Genomic DNA, 27,934 nt, shown 5'->3' with positions numbered 1-27,934 from the left:
TCGGGCTGAGTCCAGTAATAAAGGTGATTTCTGTTTATTTACAGCTGTGTACCTTGTTGCATCTGGATCCCAGACCACCACGTCAGCGTCAGCCCCGGGGATGATGCGGCCTTTGCGCGGGTACAGGTTGTAGATCTTTGCAGCGTTGGAGCTCGTCACCGCCACAAAACGATTCTCATCCATTTTCCCTGTAACCTTAAAAATACAGAAAGCCCATCCGATCATACAAAACGTCTTTATTTCTGTCGCTACTGTGGTAGACCATGATGTCATTCAGCTGCTTCCCCAGAGAGAATCTCATCCTAGTATTGGACAAACTCCAACTCCAGGTCTTAGATGGTGCTCTGGAGATCAGCTGAGAGCTGCATGGCCACTCTAGTTAGAGCAGAAGATCTATTTCATGTGCTGGTAAAGTGGTCTTTCTCATAGAGGCTTCAGAGCAGAACATGGACATCCATCACCAGCTGCAGTTCAAGATGGCGTAGTATGAGTTCATTCACTGGAGAAATACTTAATTTTTATTGCAAATAGCTGGAAATAAAACTGAGCAATCTCTCAGACTGTTGAGTTTGTGGAGTAGAGGAAATATCTTGGCACAGTAACTGATACAAGCTTTGAGCCTCATGTGGATGCTAATGGTAGAAGATATCGCCAGTGCTTGTCATATTATGATAAGCTTCAAACTTTTCATTAAGTTTTATAAACAGAAACAAAACTTAATGAGTAAGTTTTATTTCTGTTTAACTGCAGAAAACTAAGACTTACCAACATGGTGTCAAAACAGAACTTCCACATCCACTGGTTGTGGATGATAAATTGTGTGGTTCATGGTTGATCTCAGGTTTTTATGTGTGCGTTTGACGTGTGTACGTACCACTCCTCTCTCCCAAATGACGCTCATCCTGTCCTGGACTCCAGGCACTCCATGAGGGATCTTGGTGAAGTCCTCTTTGCCCAAAGCTCTCTGCTTGGTGCTGAACGGACGGTGCTCTGATGCCACCACGCTCAGATTGTCACTGAAACAGGAAACAAGATATCAACGTTTAGTTTAGAGGAGCGTTTTTATCCACGGCACCTTTGCCGGTCACTGAGCTGCTGTTGCGATCAGTTTACTCGAAGCAGTACAGCATGCTGATGTGAGTGCAGCACACATACTTGCCCAGCAGGCCCATGAGGTAGCTGGGTGTGTTTGGGTCGAGGCGGAGCGGAGGGACGATGACATGGGCGGCGGCATGAGCCCAATCCTGGTGGTAATACTGCATCCCATTCAACACTGCGTGAGCAACTGTAGTCTCCCCGTGGACCACCTTACCTGAAATTATAAAAAGTGAAGAAAAGTCAGCTTTCATCCTCTCCATCGTCACGGTGAGTGTTAGTTTGTCTTCATCGGGCAGTAAGCTCACCCTGCATCTTAGCAGCAGCGATCATATCACCAGCAGACATACTGGACACATTTACCAGGTAGATTGGGCAGCGAGCCTGTGGTCACACAAAAGATTTTAATCAGTCCTTTAATTACTTATCAATAACTGCACACAGACTGGATATTAAAATGTTTTTACCCTGTTGGCGATGGTGATGGCTCTGTGAGTGGCCTCAGACTCCAGCTGCAGACAAGAAGACAGAGTAAAATCACAAAATAACAACTTTAATAAGTAAACATTTTAATATTTATTGCAAATATCTTACAAAAAAAAGTTCAAGGCCACATTGATTACTTGGTTTTGTTTTACATTTATAGGAAAGATCCCTAAATATTTCTACTGAATATTCAAAATTAGGTTTTATCAGCATTTTAAGGGAACATCAAGGAAAAAAGTTTTATTTTCCACTGTTATGTTTTAGATCAGTGCTTTTTCACACATCAGACTAGAAAGAGTTTTTACTACAAGCCACATTCACATAGTCCAACATTAGTCTAATATCACGCCCGCTCACACTCTAATGGATGTGTTGGGCGTAAGTCCAAGTGTTCAGTGCCACTGTAGACTGCAGGAGCAGATTGATCCTCTGACCTTTAGATTAGGATACGACCACTACCTCCTGAAACCCCCCACCCCTCTGTCCACTGCATATTTACCTCCTCTGGTCGACTGATCTCTATTCCCTCCGGCCCACTGATGCCCAAATCCAGAGCCTCTTTGGCACCCTAACAACACAAACACATTCATTTTAAAACGGGTTTGTGATTTCACTTCGACGTCAAAGGAAAAGAAAATTTGTCTTTGCACCTCGGCCACCAGCTCTCCGTTTTCAGCGTGGACTCGGGCAATGGCACCGATGTCCTTACAGGTCTGCAGAGTCTGGTAGAGCTCTGAATCCCGCAGCATCATCATGTCTTTGTAGGCCATGAACACCTGGAAGGAGTTCACTCCATGTTCCCTCACCAGGGTCTCCATCTCATTACGCACCTAAGGACGATTCAGAGGTCTCAGGGTCAGCAGTCATGTTTCTGGATTACAGTTCAGTGCTTGCAAAGCTTCAGCTTATATATGTAAAGGCAGTTAGTGCATCGGGCATTGGGACTGTGGGCATGGAGTGAAAGAGAAACTCTGTGTGTGTGTTTGTTTTGTGGGGCATGAAATGAGCTTGGAAACCTGCCACAATGAGATCACACTGCCTTTACACTGGTGACTATAACAGCCCCGCTGAGAAGAATCCATTTCATTCATTCAAACAGCAGTAAAAGGAAACTAGACAGTTCAGTGTTTAAAATGCTGAACTGTGCTGCGGTGAATGGGCCATAAAGGTCACGTCATAGTCATGATGGAGTATTGATGAAAGGAGCAAAACTACTTCCTTCCATAATGATTAATCTACTTTTACAGCTCATGACAGTTTGAGTATTATTTATCATTATCATTATTATTATTCTCTCCTGTTATTGTTTCTCTCTGCAGTGTTTCCTTGTCTGTGGACCCGGCCTCTGTGTCTTTGTTTCCTTTTCTCTGACACCTTGTTTAGTGTTAATCAGGATTTATACATTTGGGTTAATTTATGCTGTAGATCATCCACTGTATGGTAAAGCCCTCTGAAAAAGCTATGCTGTAACATCACTTCCACTAGAACTGCAACCACACATCGTGCTGATGCAGCGTTTTAGTGACTAGCTCAATTTCTCCTACATATTTTCAGCTACCTCTGTCATCATTGTCCAAATCAATTCAAAGAGAGAAACCTTCTGCCAACTATTCTTTGGGTGATGATGGTGTTGGACACTAGGATAGACTACCATGCAGACTCGACATAGATTCAAAATATAAATAAGTATAAATAAAAGTATAAATTAAGACTTCATGTCCTTGTTTTACTTTGATAGTCAGTTTTCTCTCTTGTGTTGTGTTAGTTTGATTTTCTTTTCTTTTACCCTCCTTTATTATTATCTGCCCCGCCCTGCTTGTTTTCACTGGTGTTCAGCTTTGTTTTTGTGTAATTAGTCCCCCGTCTTATCTGTCTTTAAGTTTGTCTTTGTTGGAAGGTCTGCCCAGGCTCACTTTCTCTGCCCAAGCTCTGTTGGGTTATTGTTTCGTGGGTATTTTTAGCCAGATACTGGCTCGCCCTTGTTTTTCTGCCTTTGTGTCCTCTCTCTTTACCACACACACCCTGAAATGTGTTAAGAAACATTGTGTTGACATTTTTTAAACAAGAATGACTACCAGTCAAAGCTTTCTGCTGGACAGGTGTTGTATTAAACCTCATTCTGGCATGAAACGTTTAACAATATGCAATGAGATTGGGCACATGCACAAAGTCAGCAGATGATGTAGGACAGACATTAAAGCCAAAGGCTGAATGAGGCACCTTGACTCATATAATCTGCCTAATGTGCCCACTGAGCACGTGTGTTAACCCAGTTCTTGTGCGGGTTTAATCTAGGTCATTACACATTTCACCCACAAACGGCTGGCTGCGTTATTATTCATTCAACGATGATAAACGCCAGAAGAGCACAAAAATAAATAATGATATATGCTACCAACGTAATTCCAAGCACTTTGGTGGTACGTTTTTTAAATTTACCTTTGGTCCCCACCAGGTCAGCCCGACGTGCAGAGCATAGTCGCAGCACGCCTTGGCATCGGCCAGAGCCCTGCACTTCTCGTAGGCGTCCAGCAGGGAGCAGTGTTGTTCAGGCAGAACCAGAGCCATCACCATGGTGGTACCACCCATCAGAGCCGCCTGGGTGAGGTAAGAGGGTGACCAGGGGTGACAGAGAGGGGGGCAGAATAAGAGAAAAGAAAGACTGATTAGAAAGAGGACAATAACACCAATGTCCAGCACAGACTCTGTTTGTCTGGTGACAATAGTCCTTCCTTATCAACTGTTCATCATATGCTCTGCTCTTTATTGATTGCACTGACTCTCTTGTAGCCACTGCTTCATTTTCCTTTCAGTGTTGTTCTCAGTCTAAATGCCCTTATTTAGTACTGTTATCACAGGTTTGTCCTCTCTATAGAAATATCTCAGCCTGACACAGAAAGAGAGATAAGGCTTTTTTCCTTCCAAGAGTGTGACAACATTGGTTTCATTAAGTTTTGACAAAAGGCTTCACATTAGTGTAGCTATACGTGTGAACGTCTTAATACTTCACAACCTCAAAAACTAAAAACGTAAGCTTTCTGAATATGGCTCCTGCTGCTAAATGTGGCTCCCTTACTTCTACTCCACAGGAAACAGAGAACTGGAGAAGATGAGAGATGAAATTACTAATGAAGGAGAGGAGTGGGCGAGAGGAAGCAAAGTTACAGAGGGGGAAAGAGAGGATGAGGAAACAACGATAGACTAGAAGAAGTGAAGGAAGCTGTGTGCAGTGACTCGTCTTCCTCGCTACAATGGTGAATGCACTTTTGTGTAACCATGACAACAGATACTGCTCAGCCATGCCTGTCGCACGTCCCCACCCTCTTCCTCCTCCTGTCCTCCTCTCTCCATCCAAAATTGCGCAAACATTCACCCATCCAATATCCTCTAACAGGAATATCACACCGAGGCATGATGGGAGAACGTCTGTAATCGCATATAAAAGAGGAAATGAAGAGGTGGGGTGTGAAACAGCTGTAATCTGCTCTTTAGTCATCATCGACAATCAAAGTGACGTTAAACCGCCATCATTTTTGCAGCCTAACCTCAATAAAATGTGACTACATGAGAACGTTTCTGTGACAGTGTGGAGCCGTTGCCTCGGGCTCCAGACGTGTCTCACAGACGGGGGGCGGGGTCACCTGCTTGTGAGCGTAAGCTCAGTCGGCCAGTAAGCTATCAGATTTCTCATTACCATAGAAACCAGTCCGAGTGATGTGCAATGTCAGCATCGAAGGTCTCAGCATATGTGTGCATGAAGAGTGTATGTCATTGATCACTGTCACTACATGTAACTGTGTGCATGTGTGCGTGTGAGAGAGAAAGCAGGGGGCACAGATGCACAGCTGGGGATTGTGGGATTTAGGCTGTCTGTCTGCTTGGCCTCAATTAAGATTTACTGCTGGCCCCCTTCTTTAAAAAATCCCAGAGGGCAGAGCGGAGAAAACAAGCGAGCAAACAGGAGGTAAAGGGAAAAAGAAATCCCTGATCACTGCATCTTTACCGATCCATGTTACGCACACGACAGTATGAGCTAACATTGCTATAATCAGTGTGAACTGATTCAGGGGCAGTTTGAGACTTTTCTGTCAAACTGGAATAAAGGAGCTGTCTGAGAGCTGAGATGTTTTTCACGCTGTTTTCAAGCAACATTTGCAACTACAAACACTTGAAACAACATCCAATTTTAGCTTGTTCTAAATTACAAACCTGCTGTGGAGACTCAAGAAGCACAGCATCACTCGCTCACTGCAGACAGCACAGAGCATATCTGCTGGCAACAGCAACAATACCAGCCAGGTGCATGTTTAAGCCCAGGATAGTTGTGCATCCTTTTGCAAGCTTTCAGATATTTCACAACAAAATGAGTCGTCCCTCCAGTGACATCATTACACAGGCTTTGTGAATGTGTCCACATAACTTTATGGCATTATGGACAATGCCAGGCATCCTCTGCACACGGCCATTAACAACCAGAAGAGTCTGTTCAGTGACAGGTTGCTTCTCCCCAAGACAAGAACTAACAGACTTAAAACCTCCTTTGTCCCACACGCCATCAGACTGTTTAACTCCTCTCTGGAGGGGAGAGGGAGGGGAAACAGGAGGACAAAGGAGGGGGAACAACTAAGCTGTAGTGCCTCTTCACCTCACTGTGCAATACCTTTTGTGCAATACTTTTGTAAATAGTCAACAGTGCAATAGACCTCAATACTTGAAATGTGCAATTCACTTGTATTTTTATTTTTTATTCCTATTTATTCTATTTATCCCCTTCGTATATTTTATTTATATTGTCTCTGTATTTATATATATATGTGTGTGTGTGTGTGTGTGTGTGTGTGTGTGTGTGTGTGTATATATATAATATTCTGTAACTCTGTAACTTCTGTCGGTGCTGTGCTTTTTTGGAAATTGAATTTCCCAGAGGAACCCACCCGAGGGATTAATAAAGTTCTATCTTATCTTATCTTATCTTAACTTAAGTAGAAGATTTGTAGATTATAAATTCCTAAAGATACCAGAATATCAGGTCAAATCAACACACAGTGCGCACTGATTATTTAACATCTGATTAAGAGCAGTGATATAAGCATGTGGATCGTTTTTCAACTCTTTAATTTAAACATACCAAAACATAAACAGTGATGGAGAAAGACAGCGTGTTCAGCCAACCAACATCGTTTAATCTTAGTGGATTTGACCTAAAAGCTCTTTTTGTCAACCCAACATACTGACACATAAACCACAAGCGGTGCGTAATATGAATCTCCTGCTCCATTAAAGACCCCAAACCCCTACTGTGAAGATAATCCCCTGCATAGAAAGTAAAAGAGATGGCGAGAGGGCGGCAGGCATGAAGGAAGGAGTAAAAGAAGTTGAAACCCAGTAGAAGAACATCTATAGACTAATAAAGATCAATAACAATACTTTTGGGATTTTAAACTGCAAAGCTGGATTATTTTAACAGATCACCAAGAGAAAGTTACATCTAATAATAACAGTTCAAATGTTTTTATTAACAGTTGATTCATTCTGAAACCACACCGAACACAATCATTTAAAAATAGCATTAGTTGTGAAGATTTTAATGTACAAAAGAAAGAGTTAACTTTTCCTCCAAGAAGAACCAACGAACACACAGAAATCCTGTCACATGAATGCCTGAAGCTTCCTTTACATATGAAAGCGACTGTGAGGGGGTGAGAGTGTGTCAGACTCTGGGAGAGGCTATCAGTGTGAGACAGATTACTGCTCCAGCCCTCTGATCAGCCTCTATCAGCTCCACTCGTACTTCTTATTACAGCCGAGCACCTCAGCTTCTTCCACTACCCTCCTCCTTCTCTTCATTGCTACAGTTCAGCCTGCTGAGACGTTTAAATGATCTCAGCCAGGCCTGCTGTGACAGATACAGCTCAGGCAACATTTCAGGCTTTATGTAAAAAAAAAAAAAAGCAGATCTGCTTAGCTGGATGTGATTGATCAGTGTTACACTGTAAAGACTGACTGTGGATAACAGTGAGAGCAGATCACACACTTTATTCTGTTAGTATTTAATAACAGAGACACAGCTGTGCTTTTCGATTGTAGTTTATATCGTCTGGAAGTCTTTTTTAACTGTTCAAACCCGTCACCTGTCAGGCAGTGTGATGCCCCTGAGGCCGAAACCTTTTTATTTTAACTTTAAAGAGTTCACGGTTTTTAATATTGCATCTACATATGTGGGGCAGTGGTCAGCATCGCCCCCTGCTGGTCATCATTGGCTTCCCTTTACAGACCTTACAGATCTTTTATATACAGTCCATGGCAGACACAGAAAGAAGGTTCTGATGATGGACTGGCTACATGTCTGGTGACCTTCACCTGGATAAGCAGCTAAGAATGGCTGAAAAGACTTCAGCATGATGTCAAAGAAGCTAAAACATCAGTTCCAGATCATTCCTATCCGGGCAGCACGTTCTTCCTCTTGACCTTCCACCATTACAGCGTGTTATATAAATCGGGGTGAAGCAGAGGAACAGGAGGAGGCACCAGAGGAGGAAGGAAGTAAAGCAGAAGAGGGAGCAGACAGTTACAAAACAGAGGGAGAGAGGGATGCAGAGGGGGGAAATAGTTTAGGGGTTCATCACAATTACACGAGCAGTTGCTGCGGTAACACAGTCACCATAGGAACCACACAATACTACCACGGTCATGTGTGCACATACTCTCTCACACACACAGAAATTTCCATGCTAAGAGTGCGGGTTAGTTGTCATGGCAGCGAGGGCAGCGGTGGGGGCTGGGGGAGAACTGGCACCAGTTTGTCACCAGTCTTCAGCCTCATTTCTCTCCTCTTACAGCACAGCAAAGTCACCGCCGCTATTTTATGATGTGCACCATAATTTCCAAACATGCCGGCAAGGCTGCGAGGAGAAAAGATACTAAAAGTGCTGCTGACGATCTCCCCCAGACAATCACTTGCTCGTCAGCAGCTACACTGAGCAGAAAGAGCAGCTGGGCGGGCAGCGTGGAGGGAATAGCATTAATATAAAACATTTTTAGGCCTCGTCCCCAAATACTGACACGGTGCCCCGCATTTTGATTGATTCTAATCGACACTGTGGGACAGACACTTTTCTGAAGTCTGTCTTTTATCTAATGGCAGTAAAAAAGGAAAAGAAAAGCTGTCATTGTGGGTCACCTGCAGGTTAACGTCACCACTTTTCCTGTACCTTTGCTACGCCTAACAGGGGAAATTTCAAAGCAACATGAAGAAAACTAGTTAAAATACCTGCTCCTTTAGCTCATTTAGCTTATTGTGTCCTTATTGTTCCTAAAGTCATAGAAGTGGTAATAATACATTAACAGCAATAATAGCAAATAACTAAACTGATATTTTTGGATGTATTTATTTGTTAGATTATATTTTAAGTTAGTGAAGGTGTCGATTCTCATGTTACATAAAAAAATAAATTGAGGAATAAACAGAAGTACCTGAAGTAGGGTGACTTGAACCTAAACTAAATATCACTAGAAGTTCATCTCTTCACATGTGAGACTCACAGTTGTGCAGCAATAACGTTAATAACTGATGCATAAAGCACGAGTGAGAAACAAAAAGACAAAGATAGAGCGCGACCTTTCCCGTCACTAGACCACAGTTTTTAGTTTTGTCAAAAATGATTGCACTAACACAAAGAAAAGCGGTTGGCCCCAGAGGCGTGAAAAACCTCCAAATTGCTGACCCTTTGCAACTTCCTCGGTGCTACGTTAGCTCTGCTGCTATCAGCTGGGTCACTGCTGCTGGCGTATGAACACGTGAGCACAGAACAACACAGATTTATTCAAATAGATCAGCCCACTGTCAGTGACACCTGGCGCAGTCCTAAATAATCCCAGTGAGCCGTAAGTTCAGATTTCAGATTTAAATTCTCTGTTTCAGACAGTTTTTTCTACTCTTCGCTCTGTATGATGTAAATGTATCCTTAATATGGTCTCAGCCACAGTTCTGGCCTACTGTTCCAAGCTTTTGTTTAAGGGAGAGCCAATCAGAAGCAGGGCAAAGGGGATTGTTTCAGGCAGAAGGGTTCAACAAAGGCCCAGTGAAAGACACATTTGTATTTATCCATTTGTACATACGATCATTTTGAACTGTGAATCATGCAAATGTACACTAGCAGAGCCAAATAACAAAAAATAAACTTACTCATCATCTTCTGGGGACTCCACGTTACATTTATCATGTAATATATTATTAGATGTGTCTGATGAAGCAATCACCTACAACAACACACACATATACTTTGACTTTTTGTCACATGACTATCTTTTGCTGATACTGTACTGTTGGCGTCCACAGCTGACGCCCTTGACTAAAACTGTCAGGCATGCCAGGCAGCATCTAAACAGACAAGCTGAGAACATCCTCCAACACATGCATACCACTGCAGGCAACAATAACACCTCTTAACCTCTTAATTATGAAATCATCCTCGCTGCTCGGGCTCTCAGTGGAAAACATGCAGGACATTCACAGGAAATTAACAAATACACCCAGAACAGATGAAAACTAAACAGCTGTGTGAATGTGTGTCTAAAAAAGATAAGTCTCTGCTTTCAACCAGAAACTACTGACAGGTGTTTGCTTCCTGAAAGACCAATGTGAGAAAACATGTGGTCATTAGTCCTGATGAAGCTAAAAGCAGGGCTCAGTATTTCACTGCAGACACGTCAGAGTCACAGAGAAAGCATGACAGCTGTCTGCAGACTTGAAATGTGTTTAATCACAGGCATGCTGACGAGCCTGCTCACAGCAAAGCCCTGTGTGTGAGTGTGTTTGAGCAGTGTGTTTACAGCGTGTGTACCTTGGTCCCACTGTAGAAGTCGTCCTGGATGGTGGCGTTCATGAAGGTCTCCTGCAGATGCACACTCGTGTCAATTCCGCCCGGTAACACCAGCTTTCCAGAGGCATCTATCACCTTAGCTCCGCCTGGTATCATCAGCTCCTTTCCAACCTGCCACAGAAAACACAAACACACGAATTACAGTACTTTATTTTCACATTATTATCACTTTATTTTATTAAAGTCCCAGCTACACAATAATAGTTTCTAGCTGAAACTGGTCACCAAGAGGTAAATCACTGTGCAAATTTCTTTTTATTTTGCTTCCAAAAAGGCCAGACTTTTTTAAGTAGGTTTTCTGAAGCACTGGTTCTTTTATAGTGCTTTTGAGCTACTATTACTCTATGTCTAAAAGCCTTTGATCATACACTCCGATGAACACATCAGAAGCAACTCGGGGTTTAGTTTCTTGCTTGCTTTAGCATGCAGACCGGAGCAGCCAATGATCAAAACACCAACCTTCCGATTAGCCGATGACCTGCTCGACCTCCTGAGCCACAGCCAACCTTTCTAAGTGTTTCTTTGGACATTATCTGCATTTTCACTGACTTTCAGGATCGTCTTGTGCCTAACCATTTTCAGAAGAATATTTTTGTTTTGTTTTTCTTGCTAAGGAGCGTAAGGACCCATTTATGCTTGCCATATTAGTCACTTCGCACACAAAGAGTCACTCAGACGGGACCACATCAGCGCTGGACAGGACGAGAAGAAGTGAAAACCAGGAAGCAAAGAAACCATGCAGCTTGTGCCAGGGAATGCGACTTCACTTTTGCTGTACAGTACAGTTCGTGCGAGAACGGCGACCATAAAAGGGCCATAAATGACGAGTGTTTGCAGAGAAAGTCTTCCATGCAGACTGCAGCTGTGGCAATCTACTAGTGAGGAAAGCAATCACAAGGAGGTTTTCTTTACATCACTCTTTATCTCTTTACAATTAGTTTCACCTAGCAACCTCAAGTAGCTATTTTCCATGCCCCCGGTAGGGGGATACATATTTTTTAATTGCAACCTGCGTTACCACCAAACTCTGGGCCTATATCAGGCCAAGATGTAAGGAAACAAACATTTACTTTTAATACAATCAATTAATTATCGTTTAATATATTAAATTTAAGGTTATTCAAGGTTCTTTATCTTAGGGATTTTGTTTGGTATATTAAACCAAACTAATTTCAGATTTTTATTTTTTAGGTAATCAGGTGCAGAATTAGATGTGCTGCTGAGGGTGTTTTCAATTACTGTGGTCCTGTTCTTTGGAACAAGCTGCCTGCTGAATTGAGGTCATTTATAACTGTGTGAAATGTGATATATAAATAAAATTGACATTGATTTTATAGCTCTAAGCATGAATGTGTCATCTATTGCTTGTTAGCCAATCTGACATTTTCATCCACACTGAAATACATACTTTCACAGTCCATAGAGAATGACTATTAATTACTTTGGTAACTGTTTTTGTGATAATGCTGACAATTAAACAGGCTGACATGAACATTAGTACACTTGGTAATCTTTTCTTCTTACCAGAGGAGCTGTGCATATTTGCAGTTTAACTCAACTTCTAGGTGGTTTTCTTCTGATTGGCACAAACTCACAAAAAGGTCTCACAGCCTGAGATGTTCCCCTTTTGTATGACAGCTTAGATCAGGCTGCATGCTTACACACGCTGACCTCACTATTGAGAACTTTGCCCATTTTTAATATTAGAACTGTTAGCGTAAAGTGTTACGCTTTGGGACTGAGAACGTGTTGGTTACAGTATGACTCGCTCAGCTTCGACACTTTAAATACTGCAAAAAAATAGCTGTTGTTGTCAGTGGTGATGGAAGTAAGCACTGACAGAGAGTGTGTAAATGCTCAACAGCTGCAGCAACACTGGAACGTTTCAGTACAGCTGATTCAAAGGCGTCCTCGCCACATAAACCGATGCTTATCTCCATGACAACACTGTGTGAGATAATTATAGTACCATGGTTTGGAGCCACAGAGTTGACCGAGTGGTTCTCTTCATGCTATTACTGTGAAATGAGTCATGCTAACAGCTGGAGATATACTGGACAGCGAAAGTGTGAAAGCGATGAAAAGTTTTTACTGTATGACACGTGGAAAAATGTGCTTGCAAGTAAAAATACATTTGCACACGTGCACATTTAACATGTGTACATAACAGTGATTTACCTGCTGTATGATGCCGTTCTCGATGTAGACATCTGCTTCCTGGGTGAAGTCATCATTGACCACCTTTCCCCCCTTGATGAGGATACGCATGGACCCCATGTTAGCAGCCATAGTCCTACAAGATAAAAGGGTATTCAAGTAAATTCAAGTACACGATATTTAGCATGTTAACAACGTTGCGCAATACCAGTCCTTACCATAAGGTGGTGCAGTGAGTAATGTTTGTTTTGTATTTAACTAAACTACTAAATACTCAAGGAAATATGAGTAGGACTAAAAATAAATATCAGAAGTGAAACAGAAGCTCAGATCTAAAATATCTTAACACACCCACCAGTCGAGTGCTACCTTTGGGTGGTAACAGTTTAAATTAAATTCTGCAGTGCGAAATTAATTGTTCTAAATAGAAAAAGTTGCTTGATTTGAACAAAACTAACTGAAATCTTGCAGCTCTCAGCTGGAACTACTGCTTTTATCCAGTGTTTAATTTGCTTTACACAGCAATACTTAAACCCTGGCATTGTACTGGTCTATTCAACTTCAGGAATCCAGTGTGGAGTCCTGCAACCAACCGCTACTCGTAAAACCAAAGTCAACAAGTGAAAGTTTGTGTTCTGTATTTTGTGCTACAGTTTCTGGGAAGCATTTCCTCCCGTCTTTAAAGTGTGTCAGCTCAGTCTATAAAATATTTAGGAGTGGATCTATAATTTATAAATCTATTACAGTATCTGCAGGAATAACAGATTATCAGCACTTTGCAAGGACAGATGGAAAGCAGATGTTTCTTCAAGGATCAGGAACTAACAACTAACAACCGGTAGAGAACAACAGGTCTGTTACTATTACAATTTATTATGATTTATAACAATTTATTCATAGTATGAGACCTTCATAGTACAGTAGTTAATAAAATAAAGGTACTAGTATTTCAGGAAAACTTAAACACATTTTTCACTATTTTCTGATGTTGCAATATAAAAGGAAATGAGTATATTAATCGGTAATTTTACAAGGGTTACAGTACGTTCCTGCGCTTCGTTCTTCAAATATTCCCTTTACAGCAAAGTGAATTTTAATGATCCAGCCTTGTGGTTAGCAGACATGTAACTCACCTAATTTCAGGCATTTGTGCTGTATGAGCAGTTTACAAAATGAATGCCCGGTGGTCCTTGTGTGCATAATGATTACTTGTGGCTATGATAATTTCTAGGTTGTGTTACATTACGCAGACCCAGTACACCCAGTTTGTGTTTTTCATCGAATCCTATTCATGGTAGGATCCTGGTGTTTCCTTTCCAAGTCTTTTCCAGTTACAGCAGTAAAGTTGATCCTCTGTGAGGTTTTAAAGTGTCTTTTTATTTACTTATCCTTTGATTGATTTATTTTATATTAGTTAAGTGAGGGAAATGGAAAGCAGTGTGGAGTTCTTTATCACCATAGAAAAATATATAATGCATGTTCTTTAAAATTAATGGCTTTGGCTTTAATGTAACTTTCCACTTGTAATCACCACATTGTAATTTTCTGCAATGAGCCATGGCTAACAAACCAAGGCTATGGCTGAACAGACCCAAAATTACCTCCTATACCTTTTCCAAACCACTTTTCCTTGATCTCAATGGAAAACGTCACAGGGAGGATGGGAAAGATATTAAGGAGGAAAAGACAAACACAGCGCTCAGAGGATCGAACTTCCACTTGGCTCAAATTACTGAGCCAAGTGGAAGCGCAGTTGTGGTGAAACTATGATGTGCTGAAGATGGACTACAAACAAATCTTAATGCTCATATGACCATGTGTACCCCTGGGTTTAAAAACTGTTGAAGCTTCAAAACATATCAGCAGGTTATACTGAATATTACATGTTCTGCACCTGCGGTCCCCAAACCTTTTTGCGCCACGGACTGGTTTATGCCCAACAATATTTTCACGGACCGGCCTTTAAGGTGTTGCGGATAAATACAACAAAATAAAACCAGTACTGGTACCAAAAAACAGAAGATATATTCATAACACACGGGAAAAGGGAAACCGGGTTATGATAAAAACTATTTAAAAAAAAATAAAGATAAAAACCAATAAAAACCCTGAAAACCATAAATTTCACACCTGAGCCTCAACCCTCGCGGCCTGGTAACAAACGACTCACAAACCGGTACCGGTCCGAGGCCCGGCGGTTGGGGACCGCTGTTCTACACTACCTGCCAGTCATTTTGATTGCTTGTCTTTTATTGCCGCAGAAGCCCTAAAGCAACACTTGATGCCCAATATTGATGAAGATTTCTCAGATGAACTCTTTTTTTTATATGGAAAATGAAGATATATAATAATATATTACACCACTCAATAATTCTAATCATTAAAATTGCCTCTCCTCCAAACTACACCAAATTTGACCTTTTCTGAATTAAATTAAACATATTTAAAGCATAGGGGAGATTGTTTCTTTGAGCCTAAAAAATTGAAACAGCTGGCTTCATCACCACCAACATTTTTAAAACCATGTTTTATTCTTTGGCTTTTAAACTTGACTTGGTTTTATATCCGCTTTCTACAAATCACAACTTATTTGTTTATTTTGTTTTAAATATATTTTTCCCCTTTGCAACACTCACTACATATTTAAAATTACACTGCACATCAAAACAGTGTGGTTAACTATTAGCTTTTGCAATCTGTGGTCCACTATGTTCTTCTTTTAGATGATCATTGAAATAAAAAGTAGATTGAGTAAACCTAATAGGATCAACAAACTGAGAGGTTCTCCAATAAGCATGTCTTTGTGTATATGTGTGTATTCTGCATGGGTGGCTGTATGCAATGTGTTTGATGGCCAGACACAATAGAGCCCCAGTCACACAGAATCAACTCAAAGAGATGGAGGAGAATAGAGAGAGGAAGGAGAGAGGGGAAGGAAGAGAACAGTGAACAGAATAATGAGGAGAGAAATTTGTACCCCCACTGGATGAGGAGAAATTTGGACCAATGGGAAAGAGAAATGCTTTGGTTTTGCCAGCTTGCTAATAATGAAGCCTGGGGGTAACAAGAAGCTTTAAACATAGATTTAAGGAAAGTTTCTGAAATATATTGTTGTTTCTATGAAAAATATTCATTCATACTGTCTGGCTTTACTGTAGGAGCGCTGAGCAGAAATCATCTGGGATCAGATCATAGTCCAGTTGAGTACAGAGAAGATGGAGTCCAAAACAAAAAAAAGAAACTAGAGATTTACAACAATGGCCAAAGAAAGAGAAGAAGAGTAGAAGTAGCTTATTGTGCTGAGATGAAAGATAAAGTGGTAAACACGATGGTGGAGCGCTGTGCGGTATGGAAAGCAGTGCCCTAAAGCCCTGGCAGCCTGATTAAAAGAGTGGTTTCCCGGGAGACGGGAACTGGAGATCCTTCAGCGGAAAAAAGGCGTCCACACACACACACACACACACACACACACACACACACGGTGAGGCATACTAAAGCATCAAGACTGATTTATCATTTGAATTCCACTTGGTATAAAGTCAACACTCACATACACACATACTTTGCAGTATTTCACACAGAAACTTTACGTCTGCCTCGTCTTTTATCATAGTTTTTTCGCTCAAGATTTTAGCTACTAAATGGTTCTTGGCCCCTTTTTTACTACAGAGCTGTCCTATTGTGTAATATGTATAGACTGGAGCTTGGCACTGGCTTGTTAAGTCTGGCATCATTAGCCATCCTTTAGTGAGGCAGCGCTGGTTCAAATAAAGTACTAATATGATCAATGTGGCTGTCAGAGTGTTACAAGGAAGCTGAACATTCAGGAATTAATGAAAAACTGAATTTAGAAATTCATTAGGCTAGATGACATCTACACCATTTATCCCTGACTGAAGTGTTTCTAAAAAACGAAAGTAAACCCCACTGCAGTAACTCTGGACATTAACAAAGACAGGAAACGACACATTTAGAAGGTTAATGAAGTTGGACTAGTCGAAATATGATTAGCTACCTGGTGCTAAAGGTGCGTTACGTCATCAAACAAATTCTTTGAATCTTCAATAATATTTCCAAGTATTATGTTACTTTTCACTGAGAAAAAATATTTGTAATTTTTAAAAAATGTTTCCCATACAGTAGTTCAAAGAGTTACTTCTAAAATACTAAAAATGCTCGTTTCATATGTGTCAGAACATATGAATTTAAAAAAGGAAATTATTGACAGTGTGGTGCCTCTAATTAAATACACGGGTTCAGATGATTCACAGATGCTTCAGTTCTTTTTTTTTTTTATTTAGATTTTAGACAATGTGTCCCATCTGTTTTGGAAAGGACAAACCATCAAAACACCAGTCCCCAAACTTCAGAAAATGACTTGGTGAGGAAAAGAAATAGTTAAGCTGACAGAGAAAAAGACAATGATGTCTACATGTCTTAACTTGGTGCTGCTGTTGTCACTATTTTCTAGTCAGCTCAGTCCAAACCCACACAGACTGCAGACTCGGACTGGGTGTGGGACTGGGAACGCTGACTTCTGCATTGGACACTGGAGGCTTTGTGTGGCTTTGTGTGTTTGTAGGAATATGAGGACAGAGGAAATTAAACTTCCAAAAATGAAAATAACGCCTTTAATTAACAGTAAGTTCACCAAAGGTTCAAGGAATGGAGTATATATAAAAAAAAATACTGGCTGGCTGCTTTATCTGACCTGTAACAGAGTTGATGGAGCCTACTTTAGCTGCAACCCTAACTGACAATAGCTTACTTTACTATATTAATACAGTTCTGCCATATTCCTGCCATATAGTTCAAACGGTGGTTCCAAAAAGTGTTACTTTGACTAAAAAGCTAAAAGCTCAGCTGAAATATAAACATTCAATTCTTAAAACTAAGAAAAAAATATTTATATATGTGTAATTTTGTTAATTGGTCCTGAGTGTCCATTTTACTTCATGGTTTTGTTATTTTTATGTTGTGGAGGTAAGCATCAACGACACAGCTCTCAGTTCTCACTCCTTCTTTATTCGTCTCCAACATCAACTGCGCATATCGCGCCACAAAACACAGGAACACACTTCCTCTACACTGGGTGTGAGTGGAGCCCTCTAGTGGTCCACCACACATGCCCCCCCCCCGAACACCCAGCAGAACTAGTCCAGGACCCGGGGCTTAAGCAAACGGCCGGAGCGGCTGAACTGGGGGGGTGGGGAACTGACAGAGGGCAACCCAGCCCGGGAGCGAGGCTGGCACTGGCGGTCAGAAAAAGCTGAAGACGACTCGGACTCCGTTGATTTCGGGTCGCTCCTGGGGGAAAAAACAGAATCCATCAGCCCGGTGGCAGGTGGGCGGCCGCGGCGAGGGGCCTGGGCCGGGACCACCTGATCCTCTTGCATAACATGTGCAGGCTTAAGTCTGCCAACAGAGACAACTTCCTGCCGACCGCCAAAGTCCAAAACGAAATGTTTGTTGCCTGGTTTAAGAACCCTGAATGGCCCGTCATATGGTGGACGCAGCGGAGTCCTATGGGCATCGTGCCTGACGAAAACGAAACGAGCAGAGTCCAATGAACTCGGAACAAAGGTGTCAGGCAGGCAGTGGTGCACAGGACCAGGAACAGGAAATGAGTTTCTTGGGGGGCGAAAAGGCAACAAAGAGGTATCGAAACATGGGGGAGGGCTCTCAGGTAAGAATTCCCCGGGGACCCGGAGAGGCTGGCCGAGGACCAGTTCAGCCGGGGAAACCCCGAGGTCTTCTTTAACCGCGCTACGCAAACCCAGCAAAACCCACGGAAGACGTTCGACCCAGTCGCCACTTGTCAAGGAAGCACGGAGCGCGGCCTTAAGTGACCGGTGAAACCGTTCGCACATCCCATTAGCTTGCGGGTGGTATGCTGTGGTGCGGTGGACCTTGACTCCCAGGCCGTCAGCCATAGCAGACCAAAGCTCGGAAACAAACTGGGGGCCCCTGTCCGAGGTAATGTCAGCAGGGGGGCCGAAACGTGAAACCCACGTTGACAAAAATGCCCTGGCCACCGTCGCCGCTGTCGTGGACGCCAGGGGTACCGCCTCCGGCCACCTGGTTGTGCGGTCCACCACAGTCAAAAGGTGCGTGAAACCCTGTGACTGCGGCAAGGGACCAACCAGGTCCACATGAACGTGATCGAAACGCCTACCCGGGACACAGAAAGGCTCGAGGGGTGCCTGTGTGTGCCGGTGGATTTTCGAGCGTTGGCATGGGATACAAACCGCCGCCCATTCTTTCACCGTCTTGCGAAGGCCCGGCCAAACAAACCTGGCGCTGACCAGCTTGACCGAGGCCCGGACGCCGGGATGAGAGAGGGCATGCACCGAGTCAAAAACACGACGACGCCACGAAAGGGGAACCACCGGGCGGGGGCGGCCGGTGGAAACGTCGCAAAGAAGGCGCGGACCGCCGTCCCACACCGGGGTGTCCTCCAGCACGAGGCCCGTTTTTGTTGACTGAAGGGCAAGGACGTCCGGGTCAGCACGTTGCTCGGCGGCCATGGCAGCGTAGTCGATGCCGACATACACCGGAGAAACCAACACACGTGAGAGACAGTCAGCGACGTGATTGGACTTACCAGCCACATGCTGAATGTCTGTGGTAAACTCAGAAATGGCCGCCAACTGGCGCTGCTGGCGTGCGCTCCATGGGTCAGAGACCTTGGACATTGCAAACGTCAAAGGTTTGTGGTCAACGTACGCAGCAAAGTTGTGACCCTCGAGGAAAAAACGAAAATGCCGTGTTGCGAGGTGCAGGGCCAGCAACTCCCTGTCAAAAACACTGTACTTGCGTTCAGCATCCCGGAGCGTACGACTGAAAAAGGCGAGCGGTTGCCAGAGACCTGAAACCCGCTGTTCCAACACTCCGCCCACTGCCACGTCCGAGGCGTCGGTGGTCAACGCGATCTCCGCCGACGGAAGCGGGTGGGCCAGCAGGGCGGCGTCAGCCAGCGCAGACTTGGCTGCGGAAAACGCACGGACGCGTTCAGGCAGCCAGTCAACCGGATCTTTGGCTGTTTTACCTTTTAAGGCAGCATAGAGTGGCTGTAGCAGGTGGGCAGCTCTGGGGAGAAAGCGGTTGTAAAAATTTATCATCCCCAAGAACTCCTGCAACGCTTTAACCAACGTGGGACGCGGGAAAGCCGAAACGGCCTGGACTCTGTCGGGCAACGGAACCACACCTTCAGCGGAAATGCGGTGCCCGAGGAAATCCAGAACAGGCAACCCAAACTGGCACTTGGAAGGGTTGATAATCAGGCCGTGCGCTTCCAAACGCTGGAAAACCTGGCGCAGATGGGACTCGTGCTGGCTCGCTGAGCAGCTGGCCACCAATATATCGTCCAGATAAACAAAAACGAACGGCAGCCCACGCAAAACTGAGTCCATCAGCCGCTGAAAGGTCTGGGCGGCACCTTTCAGGCCAAACGGCATGCGCAAAAACTCGAACAAGCCGAAGGGGGTAATGACAGCGGTTTTAGGAACGTCTTCGGGGCGCACGGGAACCTGGTGATACCACCGCACCAAGTCAATTTTAGAAAAAAATCGACGTTCCGGCGAGATTGGCAGAAAAATCCTGAATGTGGGGGATGGGGTAACGGTCATTCTCCGTGGCATTATTTAAACGGCGGAAATCTCCGCATGGCCGCCACCGACCGTCCGATTTGGGCACCATGTGAAGCGAAGAGGCCCATGCACTGTTCGAACGCTGTACAATGCCAAGGCGCTCCATGGCTCCAAACTCTTCCCGAGCGACGGACAATTTCGCGGGGTCGAGGCGGCGCGCGCGCGCGAACACCGGGGGCCCGACCGTGGGAATATAATGCTCAACCCCATGCTTCGTTACCGTGCTAGAGAAATTAGGGACAGACAGCGATGGAAACTCTAAAAGCAAACGCTGAAAAGCATCCCCGGAGGTCACTACATTAGCCCGAATCAGGGGCTCGGCGGCCCGAGTAAAACAGGGTAGCGAAGAAAACGAGAGAGCATCGATTAAACGTCTGTTAGCGACATCGACAAGTAGTCCATGAGCACACAGGAAATCAGCACCCAAAATAGGTACAGAGCTAGCAGCAACAACAAAGTTCCACTGGAAATCCCGGCCATGAAAACAAACAGTCACCAACCTTTCCCCAAACGTTTTGATGGGAGAGCCGTTAGCTGCAATGAGCTGCGGCCCACAGTTCGCTGCTAGTCCGTCGGCAGCGGTAGGGGGAAGGAGGCTCTTCTGGGAGCCGGAGTCCACGAGAAAACGTCTCCCGGAGCGCGAGTCCTCTATGAAGAGCAGCCTTTCTGTATTGCCAGCGGTCGCGGCTGCTACGGCGCGCTGGCGGGTCCGTTTCCCTGGGCCGTGAAAGCGCAAGGCGGCAGGCAGCGATGCGCTCTGTCGCCAAAACGCTGATGGTAGAAACAGATGCTCTTTCCGCGGTGCCGGCGTGTAGCAATCCCTGCCGTCAGCAAGGGGGCGGATGCTCCGGGGGAGGCAGGTGGAGGCGTGGAAGGTGCCGCCGGCGTGTCCGTAGCCAGGGCGTGAACGTCGAAAGTGCGGCTAGCCAGGAGAATGCGATCCGCTTCTTCAGCCAGGGAGCGATAATCCTTCGCAGGCAGAAGCGGAGAGTTCGCGAGGACAGCTCTCACGGCGGCCGGTAGTTAGCGAAGGAAGAGGTGCACGAAGAGGAAACCACCGTCATCCGGCCCGAGCAACGATAGCATGTTCTCCATGAGCTCAAGCGCGGTACCGCCACCCAAGCCTGACAGGTTGAGGAGCTTTTCGGCTCGTTCGGCGTCGGAGAGGGCATAGCGCCGAAGAAGCAGCTCTTTGAGGGCGGCGTATTTCCCTTGGGCGGGTGGGTCCCGGAGGAGCGCCATCGCGCGACGGGTGGCCAGCGGGTCGAGCGAGGCCACCACATGGTGATACTTCGTGTCGTCAGCCGAGATGCCGCGAAGGGCGAACTGAGCCTCCACGTGTACGAACCATGACGGGGGGTCATGGAGCCAAAAGTCCGGCAGTTTCAGCGCCACAGCGAACGTAGCTGCAACAGGAGGCGGAGGTCCGGCGGCCGCTGATGCATCCATAGCGGAGTGTGCGTTATCTACGGCCCGTTGCATGCTCGAGTCAGGGGTCACCAATGTGGAGGTAAGCATCAACGACACAGCTCTCAGTTCTCACTCCTTCTTTATTCGTCTCCAACATCAACTGCGCATATCGCGCCACAAAACACAGGAACACACTTCCTCTACACTGGGTGTGAGTGGAGCCCTCTAGTGGTCCACCACAATGTTACATATGGGAATAACAACTTTTTTACTCTTTAAATATTTGGCCTGATTTATAATAATAATAATAATACTAATAGTAATAATAATAATACTGATAGATTTTGTGAAAGGTTTAGTTTCAGGTTTAGTCAGGATGCAACACCTGAGAAATTCTGGGCCGATGTTTAAAGTACACTGTGTAGAGAAAAAAGCCTTTTTTTGCTGCCACAAAGGATGTTTTTCTATGTATGAAACAGACTTTTATGGAGAACATGAAGCAGCTTGAAGAGATGTGATGCAACATGAGGTGATCGAGGAGATGAGACTTAAAGCACAGTCAGGAGCTGCGATGTGACATGATGCAATGTGAGGGGTAATGACGGGAAGCAGCCACTGGCCCATTTTAACACTATCTGCTCTCAAAAGCTGATTTCCATTTCACACAGAAACACGAGACTTGTGCTTTTACATCAGTACGGGAGATCTGAAATTCAGGCCTTGTGTGCACAGAAAGTCAAAATCGTCAGTAGGGCTGCTCGATTATGGCAAAAATGATAATCACGATTATTTTCACTGAAATTGAGATCGCGATTATTTGACTATATTTATTTAACCCTTTAAGACCTACTATAGAACCAAGTCCGCCAGAGCTTTTTTAATTTTTTACATGTTGTAGTGCCATTTATGGGAGCATTTCAAGTTGCTATACAACTGTTATAGCCCATATTTTAATAATATGTATGCATTAAGTCCATAGTAACTACATTAATTGCAAAAAAGTGCAATAAACTACAAAAAAAAATTGAAAATCGTTTTTGTTTTGTTTTTTTACATATATTTCTACTTGGAGAAATTTAAGAGGTTTATCCCTCAAAACTTTAAATACAAAAAAGTTGCAAAAAATAGTTTACAACAACAGGAAACTTATTTTGAGTGTGTTCATAGTTTTATTTTGGAGATACACCAATTTTTATATACTGCAGGAAAAACAAAAAAACAATCCTATGATGCAAATTTTCAAAGAAAACAGCAGGTGCATCAAAATAAACTATTTCCAGCAGTGCAATTCGAGTTCTAAGCATCCCAGAAACTATTCAGAAAAGTCTAACATGACCAGTATAGGCCTTTAAGGCCTACAAGTAAAAAAAAACTACATTTCCGCGAAAATGACGTCACTTCCGGTTTCGGCCAGGAAATGGCGGACATGTGATAGTTCGCGCTGACGCCTGTTTCACTGTGGGAAGTGTTACGAACAGCTGATCGGATCGGCGAAGCGTGTTTCTGGAATATTATGTTTTTGTTCCTGCAAGAGCTTTTTATGCAATTTTTGCAAAGCTATATGTGGAAGGAAACCGTGACCGAAGACAAGCTGATGGTATGAGATGTAAGTACAACTCCTCTGGTTTCATATGCAAAACAAATTATTGCGCTAGCTTACACGTTCAGGTTCTACAGGGATTTAAAAATAGTTACACAAAACGGAGCGTGCTGCTCTGACCGGCTTTAAAGGGTTAACAATGACTTTAAAAAATAATATAAAATAGTGTGCAACACCACTGAAGTTTTTTTTACCTCTCTTTTCAACCAACGGCAGTCACTCTCCTCTCCAAATAACTTCTGCTTAGCTTTCCGAGCTTCCCTCGGGTCCTCTTAATCAGCGGTCTCCAACCTTTTTTGCACCACGGACCAGTTTATGCCCGACAATATTTTCACGGACCGGCCTTTAAGGTGTCGCGGATAAACGAGGGAGGGGCTAATAATCGGCTCAGTCATTTTTAATGATCGTTGAAAGCCCAGATCGTAATCGTGATTAAAATTCGATTAATTGAGCAGCCCTAATCGTCAGGAGAAACTGAGGTCGTCTCTAATGCTCCTCGCTAACTGCATTCAAAGGAAAAAAAGCATCTATTTTAGACATCTTCAATGTGTGTGTGTGTGTTCACTTTCTGCTGTGTCACAGCAGGTATAACAGACACACACACACCAGGCAGCATTTCTCACGCACCCTGGGACCAGCTGCTTCTGCACACACACGCACACACACACACACACACACACACACACACACACACACACACACACACACACACACACAGATAAACACTAACATCAGCTGCACACAGTCTAACACAGCGAGACACACCCTAGTTTCCTCCCCTCTCCATCCAAACTTTTTTTAATGGGGGACTTAATTAATAATAAATGAGGAGCAGCAGGCTGAGTGAGTTGGGACTGTGCGTGGCACACAGATTCACGAGGCGATGGTAATACAAAGACACAACTACCTCAAAGCATGAATAAAACCTGAACTCTTATACTGGAGGCACCATTTAGAAAGCAAATTATTTATTGGATAAAAATGTACAAAAGCTAAACCAGTGTTTCTACTGCAGTTGTATGAGCAGGAGGGATGAAAATGAGGAGAGATGCTATGATGATTTACTTTCTTTTGTACGGAAATGTACTGTTTTTTAATGGAAAATATGTAAACAGGGAGTTTGTCTTGATTTTAAATTCCATAAAATGTCGTCTGGATTCTTTTAATTTTTTTCTTATCGACTGATAAAAATGGTGTGGTGAGAGCTTTAAAATAATTAATAACCAATAAAAAAATTTAAACTTAGCATTTTCCTAAATAAGTTCAAACTTGGCTTAAACGGCTGAAAGGATGAAAAAAGTTGTTTAAAAATGTTTATAAATTGTTACATTTCACATGGTAGCTGCTGACATGCTCACATGTCTGTTTGTGGGCGTGTGTGTGTGTGTGTGTGTGTGTGTGTGTGTGTGTGTGTGTGTGTGTGTGTGTGTGTGTGTGTGTGTGCGCTGTAAGTGAGAAGAAAGGACCAGACAGCTGATGACTCTTGCTTGATATTTGCCACAGGGAGGAGTATCTCTCTCTGTCTCTCTCTCTGTGTGTGTGTGTGTGTGTGTGTCTGGATTACCTTGCATATGTGCATGTGTGAAAACTAGAGTTATTTAAAAAGCCAACCAACATGCAGCAAATTTACAGCCACTTGAAGATAGGAATAGATACTAAACACACACACACACACACACACACACACACACACACACACACACACACACACACACACACACACACAAGAATTGTGTGTACTGCTGCAGGTTCATGCATGAATAAGCATTACTGAATCACACACAGATAAACAGACAATAAGGTAACTGGGGCATCACTCTGAGGATTAGGGGCATCTCTGTCTCTACACGCCCCCTAATCACACTATACATTTAGAAAAAACTCAACGCCAAGAGCTGTACATAAAATTTATTTTGCCAGTATTTTTTCTGTCTGACCTTTGACCTTCGGTCTGACCTACTCTTCAAGTTTTTCCTCTTCTCATTTGAAGGTGAAATTGTTTACATTTTCCGTGGTCTTCCTCTCCACCTTCCTGGCAACTCACTTTTCAGCATCTGTTGCCAAGTATATCCACTACCCTGCCTCTGCACATGCCCAAACCATCTCAGCCTCACTCTCTGACTTTGTCTCCACAACACTTAACCTGAGCTGTCGCTCTGATGTCTTCATCTCTAATCCTTTCCATCGTGTTCCCGCCCAATAAAAAGCTTATCATCTTCCATTGTCCCACCTCAAACCATACATCATCTGCAGTTGATCTTAGATTATCAAGACCTTCTGCATAATATGGAGTACACCTGTGTGCACCTTCCTCCACTCCTATGCACCAACCTATGCTCTTTATGTCCTCTTATTAAAATGTTTGTTCATAAAATATAAGTTCTTATACCGGGAGTCAATCCAGGCCACCTGGGTGAAAACCAGGAATCCTATCCACTAGAACATATGGGACTGCTTGTGTTGGCCACTTACTTGGACATTCAGCTGTTGCTAGAGCCACCAGTTTGGTCACTGCATTGGTTGTCACAGTGACATCAACACTGCCCAGTCGCGGGTACTTTTTGCACAATTCTGACCAACATCCTGAATATTGCTGTCACTACTTAGACAAAGCAGAGAGCAGAAGGTGTTTAGTTATGCAGTTTTTCAAGCTTCTTCCTCTGTATAACCTGAGAATCTCTGAGTGACCTCTGCACAGGTACTAGCTGCAGTATTCTCCTGAATCGTGCAGCGACTCAGACAATACCTCACATCAGAGCTGGTATAGCAGGAGAAGAAGTCAAAACTGGAGGTAAAAGTAATGGCTTAGTCTTTTGAAAACTGTTGCAACAGTATAAACTGTGAATCTCTGAGCTTTGGTATTGTCTTTAAAGTGGCAGTAAACACATTTTCAAACTTGCAACAGAAGGTTATGAAAGTGCATAATTAGCAGTGGCAACACCATCATTCATCAGGTGGGAGGTGCAACAGGGCCATTATTAGATAAAGCTGCTCCTTACTTCCTCTTCCTGAAATGTCTGTCCTTATATGCAAGTTGCTATACGTGGAGTCAAACCCTGGGTGAAAACCGGGAAACCTGACCACTAGACAATGAAGTGATCAGGTTCAGTTGCTGCGAAAGGACATCATCACCTCCTTATCACCAGTTACACCAAAGGAGAGGGTGGGGTGCTTGCTGCACTCTACTGATCAGCATCCTGAACAATAGGTGTCGCCACTCAGACAAAGCAGAGAGAAGAAGCTGTTTAGTTTTGCAGCTTTGCAAGCATCTAAAGCATCGTCCTCTCTAACGTGGGAAACTTTGAGCTCCTGCACATTGAAATGGTGGTAAAAACTGACAGAATTGCACATTTGTGCCTCAATCAAGGATACAAAAATTAGAAAATGCATGACCAGCCGAAACCCAAAGACTACACCAACAGCTCTGACTGTAAGGGCCTATAAGAGCCAAGCAGCAACCTCCAAGGAAATCCCTTACATGTTAGGAATACCCAAAATTAGAGCATTAAAAGGGATGTTTACCATCTGGTACATAAATCACTGTTGGCATCTTCATATCAGCCCTGTAGGCGTGACGTTTGTATAAGTCTGCCTGCATACACAATAAGAGAAAAGTAAACCACTACATGAAAACAGGGCTGTTATATACACCGGGAGAACATGCAAACTCAGAAACCTAGCTGAGGCAAGGCTACACCACCACCCTAATTAACACGTTACACACTAGAAGACAACCATTGCATTCCTAATGGAAACAGACCATGTGTAGGGCAGCAGTTACATCATCTAATCAGGACGCCCTCTGATTTATTCAGATCAATGTGGTGTACCTGAAGGATTTGCAGCACCCAGGAATACCCTCCAACCAAATAATGTGCACAACCTGGATTTTAAATCACCTGTTCGCGTTTTGTACCCAGCCACACACACACCAAGGACTCCAAGCACACGCACATGCACGCTCACACATCGTGCATACAAGCGAGTGTCCACGGCTACAGACAGACCCCTTCATTATCATCATCATCATCATCATCATCATTACCGTGACTCAATAAATTTGGGAAAAGGGAGAATAACCTAAAAGGGACTTACATAACAAACACACAGCCTTGCAGCACTGATGGCACGCCACACACACACACACACACACACACACACACACACACAGACTCACATCTCACCCATATTTCATCGCCCCAAACCACACGATGCCATTTTCACGACATCACCGCCAATTTTCCATTTTTTCACCGCATTTAAGCGAAACTAATGTTTTTTCATTCATTTACTGGAAGGAAAAACGTTGAGTTAATTCATTCACATTTTAATTTAGACGCAGAAACACGTCACTGATTTGCAAAAATGTAACAAAATATAGAAAATCTGCCAAATTTGCCTAATTTTCGTTTACAGAGACTGATTCATGTTCGTTATAACCATGCCGTTACCAATGTAAATGGCATAAAGAGGGATTTTAACGCCTCTAATTATGATATAGGTGATAAAATCTACCGATTGGTCAACAGCTCTACAGCCTGACGTCCTCTCATTTGTGGGATTTTCTGTCTTCTTACCCGGTTCGCAGATTCCGTGATCCTACTCAGCAGGAGCCTGTCTCCGATGCCCAGCACTGGCCGAGTGCGCGAGGACAG

At 43.7% G+C, this 27,934-nt stretch overlaps 1 protein-coding gene across 1 annotated transcript in view; it reads right to left on the bottom strand.

The window, feature by feature from the left end:
* Positions 1–27,934, bottom strand: part of LOC309689942 (dihydropyrimidinase-related protein 5-like) — a 31,779-nt gene extending 3,845 nt beyond the window's left edge. The window contains exons 1-11 of the mRNA XM_082506678.1: positions 27,857–27,934; positions 12,642–12,756; positions 10,425–10,574; positions 4,021–4,179; positions 2,232–2,411; positions 2,081–2,149; positions 1,563–1,607; positions 1,404–1,479; positions 1,156–1,312; positions 875–1,016; positions 53–195 (exon numbers count right to left, since the gene is read on the bottom strand). Coding sequence (XP_082362804.1) covers positions 53–195; positions 875–1,016; positions 1,156–1,312; positions 1,404–1,479; positions 1,563–1,607; positions 2,081–2,149; positions 2,232–2,411; positions 4,021–4,179; positions 10,425–10,574; positions 12,642–12,752 — 1,232 coding nt within the window. The 5' untranslated portion in view covers positions 12,753–12,756; positions 27,857–27,934. The remainder of the gene's footprint in view (positions 1–52; positions 196–874; positions 1,017–1,155; positions 1,313–1,403; positions 1,480–1,562; positions 1,608–2,080; positions 2,150–2,231; positions 2,412–4,020; positions 4,180–10,424; positions 10,575–12,641; positions 12,757–27,856) is intronic.

This window comes from Aulonocara stuartgranti (assembly GCF_965226115.1).
Source record: "Aulonocara stuartgranti genome assembly, chromosome: 15".
NCBI lineage: Eukaryota > Metazoa > Chordata > Actinopteri > Cichliformes > Cichlidae > Aulonocara > Aulonocara stuartgranti.
The sequence above is the reverse complement of the archived record's forward strand: the minus strand, read 5'-3'. Positions and strand labels throughout refer to the sequence as shown.